Here is a 16364-nt window from a genome sequence, read left to right on the forward strand (position 1 = left end):
AACTAGGGTTTCCTGCCATTCCAAGAGGCCTGTGGCCCTAACTGGCACCCCTCTCCACTTAGTGGCAGCTGACTGAATCGTAGGCAAAATGATGGACTTTCAGGGCAGTGGTTTGCAAAGTCACGATGGAGGTGGGAAGCCCAAGCCATCAACCAGGAAATATTTTCAAATATACCTCTGGTCCCCAGGGTGTAGCAGAATCTGCAGGAAGGGGTGATGGTGGCAGGGAGAGCATGGGTAGTTTGAAAAATATATCTCCCCAGGTGATTTTAATATGCCAACTTCTGCCCCCAACAGTGAGAACCACCCTTTTGGGAGTGAGAAAAGGAAATTGCCTCAAACTTGGCATGGAAGAGAAGTTTCCATTGGATGGAATTGTCAGCTCCTTCTGAGAAGCAACCAATCTTCCTGATGAGCTGCTTAATCTCTCTTTTTTTTTTTTTTTTTTTTTTTGCGGTATGCGGGCCTCTCACTGCTGTGGCCTCTCCCGTTGCGGAGCACAGGCTCTGGACGCACAGACTCAGCGGCCATGGCTCACGGGTCCAGCCACTCCGCGGCATGTGGGATCTTCCCGGACCGGGGTACGAACCTGCGTCCCCTGCATTGGCGGACTCTCAACCACTGCGCCACCAGGGAAGCCCACTTAATCTCTTTTGATGTAAGCCGAAAATCTCACTTGTAGTGAGTTTAAAAATCCTTCTGGAAAGTTAGTTACTCACTGGCTCACTTTCAGGACTGTTGAGAATCTCAAGTAAGGGGTCATTTCTGAAAAGGCTCATCGCAGGATGGAAAGTGCTTCAATATAAAAGAGGTGTTTGGTGATCTGCCTTCTTATAATCAGTGCATTAAGAGCATTGCACAGGGGGTCCAACGATCTAGCTCCTTTCCTGGCACTGCAGCCATGAGATGTTGGATGTGCCCATTCCCTTCTCTGGGCTTTGGGTTATTCATCTGTCAGATAAGTGAGCTGACTGAACTAGGCTCTGGCTCAACTCTGTGGTCTCTTTTAGCCTTGAAATTATCTGATTCCACAACCACTAGGGAGTTTTCCCCAAGGTTGGGTTAGTCAGGAAAAGATGAGGATGCTGCCTTCTTATTGGGTGGACACCAGCAAAAAGCATTCTTCCCGGAGGGCGTGAGGTCAGTCAAGTTGGCTGGAGCCCACCTTTCCAAGATGAAATCCATCAGAAAGCAAACTTCACGGGGGCAGGGACCGCATCTGCCTTGTTTACTGCTGTATCCCCAGTGGCTGGAACATGGTAGATGCTCATTAACTACTGACTATCCAGGTAACATCATGTGTGTTGGGGGGGAGAAAGAGCTTCCAGAAACCAGAGAGGAAAAAGCCAGGCCATCAGTTTTCCTGGATATTCCTACTTTATTTTTGGCTACATCATCACAAAGAAAGGCGACGGGTGGTTCTGCATGCACCAGAGGGCGTGTGTGTGTGTGTGTGTGTGTGTGTGTGTGTTTGTGTGTGTGTGTGTGTGTGTGTGTGTGTGTGTTCTAGCAGAAAGGTACTTACATTTGTCAGGGAGGGGGTGCGCCTGGACAGAGGCACTGTGAGCTAGCCGCATGCTGAGTCCAGCACCAATGCCAGCGTTAGGCCTGGGAGACACAGCCAGCATGCTTTCTCCTAAGGGCAAACCATGAACAGGAGGTGGGCTGAGAGTGGGCACTCCAAGGGGGCCACTGGAGAGAGAGGGTCAGGAGGGAAGATGGCAGCCAGGAAGCTGCTGGCCATCGTGGAGAAGGCGAAATACCTGGGGTCTAGAAAATGGTTATTCAAGGCAAGAAATCAATGACTTCCAATGACTTGTCAAGGGAGCTAGGGGTAGAGGGCCCCGAAAAGATGTGTGTTTGGAGAAAGTGAGAGTTTTAGTGTCCCTCTGGCTACTTCTATAGATAATGGTGGGGTACTGGAGAGAGGGGGGGCAATTTTCATGGGGGAAGACTTACTGGAAATTGAGAAAAGTCAAACCTTTCTCACAGGGCACTGAAGATGACCTCACCATGAACCTTATAATGTTTGTCCTCGTTGCCTTTTCCTCCTTTGAAAAAAAAATTTTTTTTCTTAATTTTTAGGAAGAAAGACTGAACAATTCATGATGGAACAAAAACCTTTGGTGTCAGGATCTGTCACTCTCTAAAGTTTTATGTCCATGATGGTGTTCTGTTCTCCTGACACAATGAAGAGGGTGCAAGAGACAGAGAGACCAGAGGCGATTCTGAGTGAGAGACAGGATGCAAGAGAGTCTGAGAGAGAGAGAGAGAGAGACAGAGGGAGAGAGAGAGAGAGAGAGGGAGAGAGGGAGAGAGGGAGAGAGAGAGAGAGGGGTGGGGGTCATTTGTTCATTTAGCTAAGAGCAAAGGAAGGAGAAAGGCTAGGGGCTTTGGAGAGGCCTCCTGGAACCCAGACCTCTGGTTTAAACACCTTCTGCGCCCACTTGGCGAGGCCAGGGGCTGAGAAAGCCCCTCTACGGGGTGTCTACACAGCTTGCAGGATGCTGCCATGCACCCAGGGCAGCGCCAGCAGCAGCCCAAGGCCCGAGGACACCCGTCTCTGCCAAGTGGAGAAGTGGGCGGTTGTAGAAGCTTAGACCAACATGGAAGTTCAGGGTTTTGCCAGTTTCTCAGCATTTGCTGGTCAGGCTGTTGAGAGGAGGCGAGGAGGTGAGGCTGTGTTAAGATACACTTTTTTGCTTTTGCTATTTTACCCCCTCAGAGAGGGAGAAAGGAGAAGGGGTGAGAGGTGGGAGTAGAGAGAAGAGCTGAGAGGGTGAGGAAGGGAGAGGTGAACGTGGCATTGGGCTAAGGGAAGGGGAAGGAGAAGGGGGGAGGTGGGTGGTACAGAATGGGAGCTAGTTTCTGCTAGAAAGCAAATAGGGGACAACCTGAAAGAGGGGGGGGCTACCCAGTTCCTTTGGGTATTCTGCATGGTCATTTCTTGATGCACCTGGAGCCGGGAGGGTGTGTTCCTAGTCACCGGGGAGTTTAAACATGGGGGTCTGTTTTGTGGCAATTGGGGTGTATGATGTGAAGAGGTGGAGGGACCTGAGATGCTCTATTTCTGCCCAAATGCTTATCCTCACAGCCTTGTCTGGCTCTGCTGACAACTGAGGGTATAGGTGGATGTCGACATAGGAAACAAGTTGTGCACGTGTGCGTGTGTGTGCGTGTGTGTGTGTGTGTGTTACGTGCGTGTGTCCAAGGCCAGGAGGGTCTAAAAACAGTCCTAAATGATGAAGAGCCTCTGTAATTTGCCCACGCTGAGAGGTTGTTAAATTAACAAGCTCCTTGTGAAAGTCTCCCCATCCCCATGCCTATGGCTCCATCCTGGAGGGATCAGAGAGAGGCTGCATTCAGAGCCCGCATTGCAGTGTTGAGGAGAGGGGGGGTTTTTGGTGGCAATGTCCAAGGTGTGGGGGAGACTTCAAAGGCAGGCTCCAGGAGTGATGGGGCTGGGGGAGGCGTAGAGAAGAGAGACCAGAGTGCAATGGGCAGCTGGGACAGGCTGTGGGGTGATGGGGCATGGGCTGGGGCATGGAGGTGGGGACCTGGGTGCCATCCTAATCGCTTGACACGTGGTTCTCATTCTGTAGCTGATGCCAGCGTTCTATCTTCTTGTCCTTGTTTTTCAGACACTCGTACCAGTGTTTTAAGCGCTCTCCCTTGGCTGAGATCCCCAGCTGGCAGCCTCCTGGAGGACAAGATGGGAAGATAGGGGCAGGCGGTCAGAGTGGAGGGATGCATGGGAATCTCATTCTGGACCCAAATGTCTAGTTGGGGAAAAACTGCCACCAAGCAGTGAGCCACCCCCACTCCAGCCACTTGGGATCCATTCTCTCTGGAGGTTGTGGTTATGATGTTATTATTACTACTGGCTTTCTCTGCCTACAGACTACCTACTCAAGAACCTTCAATGGCTCCCTACTGTGGCATCAAGTCACAACTTCATTGTCTATTTTTTAAGACCTTCTTTAAGTCACCAATCCACTCACTGAAATTCTCTCTCACTACTTCTGGTACTCATCATCTATTTCCAGAGAGTCAGTTTCATCACCCTGCTCAATCCTGCCTGTACATCTTTGCTCTTGCTGTATCTGTTGTCTGGAATTCCCTCCCTACTCCACCTGTAATGACTGTTCTTCCTCATTATTTGAAGAGGGACTGGGAACAGGAGAACCTTCATTCTGGACTTGCAAATAGATTAAGGAGACTTCCTTTGCACCTTATTTTCTTTTTCTTTTTTTTTGCGGTACGCGGGCCTCTCACTGTTGTGGCCTCTCCCCTTGCGGAGCACAGGCTCCGGATGCACAGGCTCAGCGGCCATGGCTCATGGGCCCAGCCGCTCCGCGGCATGTGGGATCTTCCCAGACCGGGACACAAACCCGTGTCCCCTGCATCGGCAGGCGGACTCTCAATTACTGCGCCACCAGGGAAGCCCTGCACCCTATTTTCTGCAGAGGCCACACGCTCCACTCTTCTGTAATTTAATTATTCTGCTGGAGGTGATCTGTTCAGCAAATAACCAATCGTGATCCAATCTTCCCAGCTTTGTAACCAAAATTGGACCCAAGTGAGGACCATGGGTCCTGACTTAGTGTTTGGACAATGTAATTACCAAAGTAAAGCAGTGCCCTCAACCCTGTGCATCCCTGGGTAAGGCTCCCCCCTCCTGGGAGGATAGAGGATAGGGTTTTCCCCGGGAGCTGGGAGCACTCACCAATGTAGTCATTGGACTTGCCAATGTCATAGTCCCAGACTGAGATGTCCAGTGACTTCTTCGCCAGGTCACTATGTTTGATGTCATAGAAAAATTCCTAGATGCAGCAGAGGAAGACATGTGAGTGACAGGGTTCTCTGAGCCTTCGGCATCGGAAGCTAAGAGGCTGAGTCTTAGGGGTTCATGGACCAAGAGGAGGACCTTGTACTGGGTATCTGGAATCAAAGGGGCCTTTACCCCAGGCCTGAAGAACCCCTCTCAACTAACACTCCGTATAATAAAGCCCCCCAGGCCCTATAATTCTCTTTTCAATGACACTGCCTGAAGTTGAGAAGACTGGTGGGGTGTTTCTAAGAGGGCTGGTCCTGGTCAAGTTTCCTTAAAGGCAGATAGCCATGAACTCAGTCCTTCCATTCTTATAGCTTCTGAAGTGGTTTTCCTCACTCTCCATTGTTCAGAGATTAAAGGTAGTTGAGGGTTAGGTGCTTATGTTTTCAGATAATCTGATTTTGTCAATAACTCTTCTGCCTAATCACAAAATTCATTCCTGTTCATCTTTAAAACGAACAAGGAAGCAAAAAAAAAAAAAAAAAAACCCACAAAAACCCATAAGCAAAACTTGTTATCTATCTACCCAAGAATGACCACTGTCAACATTCCCCATGTGTGACCATACTGGTGTCTGTTTTGAAAAATTAATATGAATTTTATACCATATGAAATATTTGAATATTGTATTATAGAAATATAATAGGAATATACTGTACTGTGGCTTCCTTTTTCCATTTTATAACATATGGTAAAAACCAACTTTGCATGTTAGCAGGTTTTTTTTCCTACATCACCACTTTATTTTTAATTTTTTTCCTGCATCACCACTTTTTGGCTTTGTCTAACAGCTGTGTGGCTGGACCATAACCTAGTGCTCAACATTTGAGTATTTAGATGCCTGACAAGTCAACAGTGTGAATACAGAGGAATAAGCACATTCAATGGGTATCTAGATAGTGGCTTTAGCAGGACTGGATGCACTGAGGATGGAGGGAGAGGGAGAGGGAGAGATATAGGGCAGTGTCAACTGGGTGGGTGGTAAAGGGGACAACTGCCCCTATTTATTTGCTCAAATATCAGTATTATATACTATTAGAGTTGGTAAAGACATTGGAGATGATTTAATTCATTCTTTCTCCAAATACAGTGTCTTCCCTATGACATTCCAAATCTATAGGCTTTTGTTTTAGGCTTGATTTCCTCCAATGATGAGGAACTCATTCCTTCTTTAGATAATTCAAGCTGATCTATGTAAGAAAGATTTTTTTTTTTTTTTTTTTGTGCTTCACAACTTTCTAGCAGGGAATTTGTTCCTCCTTCACATATAGGAACTATCCCAGAGCATGGCAAAAAATGGGGCAGCCTTACCTCATTAAATTCAGGATTCAACGTTTTCTTCTTAATTTGAGTCTTATGTTTGGCTTTCTTTCCCATATCTGGTTTCAGCCAGCTGAGAGGAGACATGAGAGGCTATTATGGATGAAGTTTAATGAATAAGAACAGCCTCTTAATGACCCCAAAGGTCCTCCCAGTGTCAGGAGAATAATGAACAGATCAGAAAGTGAATCAACATTAATAATGACCAATGTGCATCAGAGCATCTACTTGGTGCCAGGCATTACCTAAGCACCTTATGCATATTTAATCCTCAACAAATCCTAGATGGTACAACCACCCATTTACATATAAGGAAACTGAGCGTTCAGAGTGAAGTTGAGACATGTGCATCTGGTCACACAGCTGGGGACTCAACCCAGCTGTTGCCTCTGGAGTCTGTGCTCTTAGCTAGGACTTTCTCCCAATGGATCATTGAGAACCTGGAAGATGGTGCCTGGGGCTTCACTACTGATTATCTCTTAAGCTGCCCCCAGGTCCTGGGGAGATGATGAGGGTATGGACAAAAGGGAGAAGATGCAAATCTGATTACGATCAGTCTCCTGTTCATAACTATTCCATGGCTCTCCTTTGACCTCAGGGTGAAGTTCAAAATCCTTAATGTGGCCTTAATGCTCTACGTGGTTGGATCCCTGCTCCTGTCCAGCCTGATCTTCTGCCACGTGCTTCACCCCACACCCCATTCACTCTCCTTTCCATCCCAGGGCCTTTGCACATACTATTTCTTCTGCCTAGAAGGCTCTTCCCCAGTGTAGACACAATGCATGACACGTAGTAGGTGCTCAATCAATATTTTCTGGGCGAATAAATAAAATGGGCTAAAAACTCTTAAGAGTTAGGACAATTTGATTCTGATGCAAGCTGTCACCAGCTGTGCAACTCTCAACATGAGTGTAACTTTGGCATGCCTCAGCGTCCCAATCTGTAAAGAAGGCAAACTTTTTTTTCTCACTCACAGAACTGCTTTTGAGGATAATCTGAAAGAAGAGATACAAAAGGGGATTTAAAAGGTACCAGATGCTGAACAAAAATAAAGGGCAATTCTGACTTTAAAAAACTTTATTGGATCTTAAATTGGTTAATGATCTCCTGTTTTCTTTTTTACAGTGCCCACCAGGGCAGCTGATTCACCGGTGACCACTGCAACTCTACTTCTTCTGGAGGGTTGGGTAGATGGGAGAAGGGGTGGTGGGGAGAGTTATTTAAGAAAAACAATTTGCATGTGTCTGGGATTCAACGGAGTACAGGACAGGAGCCCAGGAGCTAATGTTCTCTATTGGACCATATGGGAAAATTAGAAAGTTACACCAAATTACTCCTAGAAATCAAACGCGTTCCAGACATGTGTGTTCTTCTGTTAACTAAAATCCTCTTTCAAAGAAAATCTGGAGCAAAGTCCACTGTGGCCTGATTTGTAGCCATGACCTTAAGGGAAGCATTGATTTCTATTGTCAGAGGCAGTGCGGATGGGGGAAGGAGTGTCCCCCAGGTTGGAGAGATCATTAATAAACACTTTTTGCCATGAGTAAGATAGTGATAGTAATTATTTATAACAATAATGGCAGGAATTTGTTGAGCACCGACTCATGAAAATGTATCTCTCAGATCTCCAATTGCAGGGGGAGACTGACAAGCTGCTGGGCTCTGAATTCACCACTATGTTTTCATGTGGCCATGCTCCCCACAGGCCACTCTCAGCCAGTACCTGAGCCAGCAGCGACAGTAGGCAGCCCCATTTCTGAGAGAAGCGGGGCTCCTCTAATGGGCGACTGCGCTCAAGGATTCCGCACCACAGTGGTTGAAACTTACATAGAACTGCACTGCAGTCTAAGACTCTTCCTGCCCAACCATCTCCCCACTACCCCCCAGGAAGCAGACGTGCACCAGGCCTGTTGTCTCTATGGTCCTCCTCCAGCTCTCTCTCAATTTTCCTTCCCAGGCGCTTTCCCCAGCAAATCTCTTAGCATCTCATCTAGTCTTGGTGTCTGCTTCTTGGAGGACAGGACCAAATGACCAATACTACTCTTCCCATTTCATAGATGAGGACATAGAGGCCCAGAGATGTTAAGGCATGAGCCCAAGGTCACACAGCTGGAGAATACTGAAGACTATTGGATCTGGGATTCAAACCCGGGTAGTCTGGATCCAGAGCTCAGGCTCTCAACAACAACCACATAAACACACATTTTACTGCCACAAGCAAGGCAGAATTCTATTCAGAGTAGCTAAATGTTTCTGCACCAGGCGTAATTTTATTCCTTTTATATGGTATCTCATTTGAGCCTTAAGGCCACTCTTGGAAATAAGTGGACTTGTTTTTTCCACTTTACCAATGAAGAATCTGAGGCTCAGAGACATCAAATAACTTGCTTATAGTTACACAGCTGGTAGCTGGCAGAGATGGGAGGTGCATCCCACGTCTGATTCAATGGCGGCTTGGAGAATGTGCCTGAAGGACCTCCAACTACAGGGAACATAAATGACCAAGGCCCCAGCTGCCATGCTTGGAAATCCATGCCATGTTTGTGCCAAGCCACACTCCCAGCTGACTACCGAACATGGCAGGGATACCTATGGCAGGCCTACTCCTAGGAGACATGGGCCTCATGTGATGGCCAATTTTGGCTTGAGGACTTCCTGATGGCTTTGCTGAACTTGCATCTGGGATGCTTCCACCCATCCCTCCCTCCCTCGTCCCGTCACTTAGGGTCAGACTCGAATGGCCGTCTAACTGCTGTCCCATTTCCCCTGACTCTCCCCCTACTTTCCTTCACACAGGCATTTCTCCTCTGTTTAATCCCCTCTTGGCATCTTCTCAGAGGACCCAGAACACAAAGTCTCTCTTATTCCCCATGACTGAGATAACTGGAATAACCCCGAAGCCTAAGGTCTTTTCTATGAGCATTTCCAGACTGCATCCAGAAAAAGTCAGGTTGCTTCTTTGGTGGTGGGGCTCTGGACTCTGGAGGGATGTGTTGCTGATTCCCAGGCGCTACAAATGGGATTACTGTAACCTTGCCGACCACCCCTCTCCCACAGGAGGAGAGCCACAAAACTTCTCATATGGGTGGGTGACACACCAGGCCGACTGAGACTCCAGACTCACACTCACCAGTTCTGGGCATCCGTCTCACTGTGTGACCATGGGCAGGTTCTTTGCCCTCTCTGGGCCTCAATGTACAATGATCTTGGGGAAGCTCTCTGGTTCTCTCTTTGCAAGGATCTAGGACCCCCCTCTGGGGCCTATTTATAGTCCCCAGACATTGACTCACAGCTTGACGAACGGATCTGAGTAGCCATTGGCGTCCATGGCCGCCAGGTGCACGCAGCGTATGATGCCCACAATGAGGCCTCCCTGCTGTGTGCTGTACATGAGGGACACCAGGATCTTGCCACGTTCCTCTGTGTCACCAATACGCTCCACCTGCTGCAGTAGGAGAAGAGGGTGTGTGGGCCTAGGAGGGAAGGGGTCTGGGCAACGTGGATGGTGATCATTAAAGAGAGAGTCTGTGGAAAGTAGGAGGAGGTGGGCCAGTGCTAGTGCAATCAGCACTACAGACAGCAGACACCCCAGACTCCAGGGAGGAGCAAATGATGAAAGCCAAGGGGCCCAGTCCTAGGCACATGGGGGCCAATGGCTTTACTCTGACTTAGACATGGACTGACCCTGACTCTGATCATAGGCTGAGCTTGACCCTGATTCCAACGTGACTCAGCTCAGACTCCCCCCACCCACCCAGTTTTCTCAGAAGTGCAGTCCTTGGGGCCGAGGGCATGGTTGTGAAGCCAAACTCCAGTCTCTGCCAGACACACAGCTCAAAGAACCTGCCCTACATCCCCATGGAGGGAGCGTGGCATTGCTCTAGTGCAGCAGAACTGCCAGCAGAGCTTCTGCCAACAAGGTCAAGGAATTCGAGGGTGTCTCTCAGGTATGAGAGGATGGGGCTTCCCCCACCTTGGGGGCTCCAGGTGTGAAAAGCATGCTCCTGGTCTCATGTTCTAATGCCTTGGGCAAGGGCACCTCTCATGGTGAACCAACAGGCAGGTGGTTTGGGGTAAAAGAGTGGGAAAGGGGCCAGGGAGGGAGAGAAAAGGGAGATGCCAGATCCCGACTGTGGCTTCAACACCCACTCAGCACTCACCTCCTCCTCATAAAGGGCCATGCCTCGGGCTGACCCGGTGGTTCCAGCACGCTTCATCTTGAGGAAGGAGACAGAAAGAAAAAATAACATTGTCAATGGGGCTCATCTCCCTAAACAAGAAAGACCAGAAACACCTTCTCCCCTCCACTGGCATCCAGAGCCATAAGGATGGGTTCTCCAAGCTTCTGTGGCCCTCCAGCTTTCCCCCATTCAGCTAAAATGTATATAACGTTAACCATTTGAGAGACCATGTTAATGCACAACAGCCTATTGATGTAGGTTGTATTACTATCCCCATGTTACAGATGATGACACTGAGGGTCAGAGTGGTTAAACCACTTGCCACAACCAATAAGTGGCAAAGTAGCCCATACACAAAACAGATAAGATTTTGTCTGCTCTGGCTGAAGTGGCACAGGGGCCACCAGGTGCTTCTTCCCCCATGGCTCCTAAGGCCCTTTTGCAGGATTCTAAGGCTCTGGGGAACACAATGTGAAAAGCACTGGTTAAATCCAACCTCTCCACTTTAGAAATGAAGAAAACTGAAGTCCAGAGGAGAGGGGTCAGAGCTTATGAGGTCCCTGTCCTTAGTGGGGCATAAGAGGAGAGTTGATGGTGGGAGGTTTAAGAGCAAAGGAGATGATCAGCAGGGTTGTGGGGCCAGTCCGGGCCTGTCCTGCCACCTCTGTGCCTCTGAGGCTGGCTGCGTCCATCACAGCGAGATGGCAGACCCAGGAGCTGACCAACTGGACTCACTGAGTGACAGAAGGATGACAAAGCCTGAAGAGCCAACTGTTACCAGGCAAAGACCCAGAGGAAAGGCTTCATTCCTAGGCACATCTAATGATTTATTGGGAGCCTGGCATTCGGTGTAAATTCTTCCTTGCAATTTTCCCTGTTGTGTCTTCCTTTGTCTGTGCTATAAAATATGGTGCAGCACACAGATAGTCCATCCTCAGGCTGGCCATCTGGTGGGAGGATGCTGCAAGAATCCCCCTCCCACCCCCCATGGCTTCCCAGTGGGGCGCTGGCCCACTGCCCAGGGGGAGCAGGCACGCAGGTCATTGCAAGAAAGCTGGGCTCTGGCTGGTGCCTGAGAACACAGTCACTAACTTGCGGTATGACCTTGGCAACTCGCTCCTCTTTTTGGGCCCCAGGTGGCTCAGATGTAAAAAAGGGTAGGTTGGATTATGTCTAAAAATACAGATTGCTAGGTTTCACCCTATCTTGCTAAGTCAGAATACCCAGGGAGATCCCCCACAGAATCTATTTTGTAAAGCTCTGGTTTTAAAATCTCTAGTTGATTCTGAGGTGTAGCCCAATTGGACAACCTCAATTTGGTTCTTGTTCTTTCTCAAAAGGTGAGTATCACATCTAACAATAACAGTTTTAATGCTTTACGTGTACTTTCACATTAATCCTTAAAAGGCCCTATGAGGTTGGTACTATATTATCCCATTTTACAGACAAGAAAACTGAGGCACAGATAGGTTAAGTCATTTGACTCAAGCTATACTATAAGTGGCAGAAACTGGGACTCAATCCCAGTCTGGCTCCAGAGCCCATGCTCTTAAGCGCTGTGGTATCCTGCCTCCTGTGTATCTCTATGATTCTTTATGACTTCTTGACTGACTGGTGGGTAAGGCAGTATTATTTACTATAATAACAACAGTTAATTTATGAGTGCTTATTAGGTACTAGGTTCTGCCTCCTATGAGGCAGGTGCTGTTGTAACACCCATTTTAGAGACAAGAAAAACTGAGGCCCAGAATAGTTCAGACCCTTGGTGAAGGCCAGGGAGCAGGGAAATGGCAGAGCTGGCTTTGAACCCAGGCAGGCCACTCTGCCACACCACTCTGACCTTCAGAAGTGATGCTAACACAGGGTTGGTAGAAGGCATAGCCAGGATGCAACCCCTATGTTCTGACCTGAAATCTTCACCCTCCCTCCAACAGCTGCCAAAGCCGCTCTCCTGTCTGGCACCCTACAGATCTATCACATCCTTCACAGGTCCAAAAGAAGGCAGCACCCACCTCTCCAACTCTTCTTCCCCATTGAACCCTTGGGGCAAAGGCACTCACCGGGATCACCCGCTCCAGACAGATATTGAAGTTCTTCCTCTGGTTGGGCTTCAATTTTTTGAGCGAGAATCTGGTCTCACCGATAAACTCGTTATGGCCGAATTTGTCCTCATCACAGACAGAGATCCTGCGATTGACATAAAGGATGGAGAAAGAAAGAAGAGCATATATTGAGCTCCTACTATGTACCAAGAGCTCTGATTGATGCTGGCAAGGAACGTGTAATGTGCACAGGAATAATACAATTTCATATTTATTGAGCACTAGGCCAGGTACTTCTAATTTCTTCTTGATCACAGTATAACTTACAATAAAGCAATAACATACACAAATCTTAAATTTCTAGCTTGTTGGATTTTTGAATTTGCATACACCCATGTAACTACCACTCAGATAGATCAAGATATAGAACACTCCAGCTCCCAGAAGACCCTCATGATCCCTCCTAGTTACTACCTCCCTCAAAGATAATCACTATCTTGTTCTCTTGGCAAGATTCAGTGTCTTGTTTCTGACTTACATTTAAATAAAATCAGATGTATAGACCCTTTTACATTTGGTTTCTTTTGTTCAACGTTATGTCTGTAAGATTCATCCATGTCTATAGTTATTTGTCCCTTTTTTGGTTGTATAGTATTCTATTGTGTAAATATGTTGTAATAATTTTGCTAATTATGGGCATTTGGTTTTGAGCCATTTCTAGCTGTTATGAATAAAGCTGCAATGGAACATTCATGTTCATGTCTTTTCTATATGCATAGATACATATTTCTGTTAGGTATCTTCCTAGGAGCAGAATTGCTGAGGCATGGACTACACACAAGTTTAACCTCAGTAGAAACTTCTAAACAGTTTTCCAAAGTGATTCCACCAATTACACTCCCACTAGCAGTTTATGCCGGTTCTGGTTGCTCTTCATTCTAACTTCGATTTTGTCGGTCTTTAATTTTAGCCATTCTGAGTGGGCCATAGTATCTCCTTGAGGTATTAATTTATTAGTATTCCACAAGATGTTGTGGAAAAAACCCAAATGAACTTTTTGGCCAACCCAATACATTTCCCTGATGATTAATGAAGTTCAGCCCCCTTTACATCTACTTTATGGTCATTTCAGCATCATCTGTTGCAAAGTTAGGCTAGGAACTTAGCTGACTCTTCTCATTTCTTTCTTTCTCCCCCCAGACCTCTGAGTTTCCCACTTTGGAGAGGAGACTGGGGCCCAGATATGTTGAATAATTCTTCCCCAGTAAGGGGCAGAACCAGAATTTGAAGCTCCTGATTTCCAGAACACTATATTGTCTTTTGCTATCTACTTCGCACAGCATTGAGTAGACCAGAGGCACAAAAAGGCGCAGGTCATGAGAAAGGTCCCTCAGGAGGCCAAAAGGACCAATCGAGGCAGGATAATTCATCCTGACATATACTAAGAGGAAGAAAGGACTTTTCCCCCCATGGGGGACAGACAGGAACTAACAGCACCTTGCTTCTTGGCCATTAACATTTGTTGAACAAGGTTCAAAGTTCTGAAGGGTCAGAACACCCTCCTGCTGAGCCCCACACTGTACACAACTGGAGAAAGAAATTGTCTCCATTCAGTCGGTGGGGGTGTAAACACCACCATCCTTTCTGCAGGACAATATGTCTCCAAAGACTCACGAATAATCACCATTTTTGACCTAGTAACGCCACTTCTAGGAATTTACCTTGAAGACATAAGTGAAAAAATACATAACTACAAAGATCTTTACCACAGTTTTGTTTATAGTTGTGAAAAAGCAGAAATAACATAAGTATTCTATAATGGGGGGACTTCTTAAGAAAATTATGAAGTAACCCTAAAAATGTAACAGTATGCATTGAAAATAATGCTGTAATTGCTCATCAGGGAAATGCAAAACCACAATGTAACACCATTACACGCCCGCCAGAGTGGTCAAATTGGAAAAGTGTTGATGAGGATGTGAAGCAACTGGAACTCCCAGACATTGCCGGTAGCAGTGTAAATTGGTGCAATCACTATGGAAAACTGGCAGTGTCTAATAAAGCTAAACATATACATACACCATGGCTCAGCCATTACACTCCCAGGTGCATATACAACAGAAATGTAGGCAAGAAATAGCTACTAGAATGTTCCCAGCAGCACTATTTGTAATAGCTCAAAACAGAAAACCAACCAAATGCCAATTAACGGTAGAATGAAGAAATAATACCGTATTATATTCACACAATGGAATACTAAATAGCAATGAGAAAGAACAACCTACAAGTACCCACAACAACTCGGATGAGTATCACAAATATACTATTAACTGAAAGAAGACAGACATAAAGGAATTATGTGGTATGATTTCATTTGTATAAAGTACAGAACTAGACAAAATTAATTTTTCCTGTTAGCACTTAGGGTAGTGAATCCCCTGGGGGAAAAGGTCCTCACTGGAAGGGGGCACAAGGGGAGGGCTTCTGTAGTCTGGGAATGTTCTGTTCTCTTAACCCAGTGTGTTCACTTGCTGAAAATTCATCAATCTGTACACTTTTTCTGTGTGCACTTTTCTAAATGGATGTTCTTACATAGCAATAAAAATGTTTATGTTTCCTTAAAATAATACTGTAGCTGATAGGAATGTACTTGGAACAGCCTATTTGTAAACCAGTTTGTATGCCTTGCCAAATTAAAAAGACCCACACCCCATATTCTGTGATCCAGCAAATATCCCTCCTTGGTTTCTGTCCTAAGGAAATACTCATATAAACATAAGGAAGCGTGAAGAATGCTCATCGCAAATTTGTTTGTAATAGAGAAAAGGTAGTAGCTATCTAAATGTCTGTCCACAGGGAACTGGATAAAGTGGTAAACGGGTTACATAAAATTTTAAGACATGCCAACAACACCATATATTGTTTATAGATACATAATTAAGTAGCTGAAGCATAGGACACACTTGGAAATGATACCCATAGAATTCAGGATAGTGTTTCACCCTGGGAAGGAAAGAAGAGAAGGGGGTGGGGGATGAAGTATACAAGAGGAGCTTCAATTTGCATCTGCAGTGCTTTATTCCTTACAGAAAAGAGCTGACGCAAATACAACAAATATTAAGATTTTCTAAAGACTGAGTATTGGGTTCATGGGTATTTGTTTTTATTATATTCTATATTTTTCTGTATATTCATAACACTTAATAATAAAACATTAAAAAAATTTGTGATAAACCCATGCTATGGAGTACTCTGAAGCAGTTAAAAATTAGGTAGATCTAAATGTCTTCTCATGGCTACAGCCCCAAGATATATTGTTAAGAAAAAAGATACGTTCCAGATATATTCAACATGATATTTCTTATATTGTAAACGACAGTGTGTGCGTGTATATATATATATATATATATATATATATATATATATATATATATATACACACACATATATATATAGTGTATGTATGTATATAATGAATATACACACACTCACAGAAGGAGAAAGGCAACCCAGGCTGAGGGAGGGAACTAACATTTGAAAGCAGCTTTGTTTTCTCAATAATTCTTTACAAGAACAATGTACTCATTTATTACTTATATAATTTAAAATGCATTTTAATACACTGTAGAAGTATATGAAGTGGCGTCAGTATATTGTAAAGTGAAACTGGCTGATTACTTAATAGGATGGTCCATTTTTATAAACACTTAAAAACACTCAACTTTATTAAAAAAAAAAAACTTTCACACACCCACACAAACACATACACACAAATATAGACACACACTAAACCCAAATGTCCAGACACCAAGATGTTAACAGTTTCACTTATCTGTATTTTCAAAAGTGTCTATCAGGAATATATATTGCTTTTTAGAAGAAAAAAAGAAACAAAAAACTACTCTGAGATGTTTTAAAGCGCTGCCCCCAGGAACCACGCATGCCTCAGTCTGCCCAGCCTCAGGCCCCTCTCTGACCACCCTCCCG

General features: G+C 45.7%; 1 protein-coding gene across 4 annotated transcripts in view; it reads right to left on the reverse strand.

The window, feature by feature from the left end:
• Positions 1-3166: 3166 nt before the first annotated feature.
• The window catches only part of RPH3A (rabphilin 3A), a 282501-nt gene continuing 269303 nt past the window's right edge, over positions 3167-16364 (reverse strand). The window contains exons 15-20 of one of the 4 annotated variants that reach the window (XM_007468582.1): positions 12396-12522; positions 10315-10371; positions 9445-9599; positions 6146-6227; positions 4727-4823; positions 3167-3700 (exon numbers count right to left, since the gene is read on the reverse strand). In XM_007468582.1, coding sequence (XP_007468644.1) covers positions 3570-3700; positions 4727-4823; positions 6146-6227; positions 9445-9599; positions 10315-10371; positions 12396-12522 — 649 coding nt within the window. In that variant the 3' untranslated portion in view covers positions 3167-3569. The remainder of the gene's footprint in view (positions 3701-4726; positions 4824-6145; positions 6228-9444; positions 9600-10314; positions 10372-12395; positions 12523-16364) is intronic. The other 3 variants (XM_007468579.1, XM_007468580.1, XM_007468581.1) reach the window with 3 other exon arrangements.

Source organism: Lipotes vexillifer, unplaced genomic scaffold, assembly GCF_000442215.2.
Source record: "Lipotes vexillifer unplaced genomic scaffold, Lipotes_vexillifer_v1.1 scaffold573, whole genome shotgun sequence".
In the NCBI taxonomy this organism is placed as follows: Eukaryota; Metazoa; Chordata; class Mammalia; order Artiodactyla; family Lipotidae; genus Lipotes; species Lipotes vexillifer.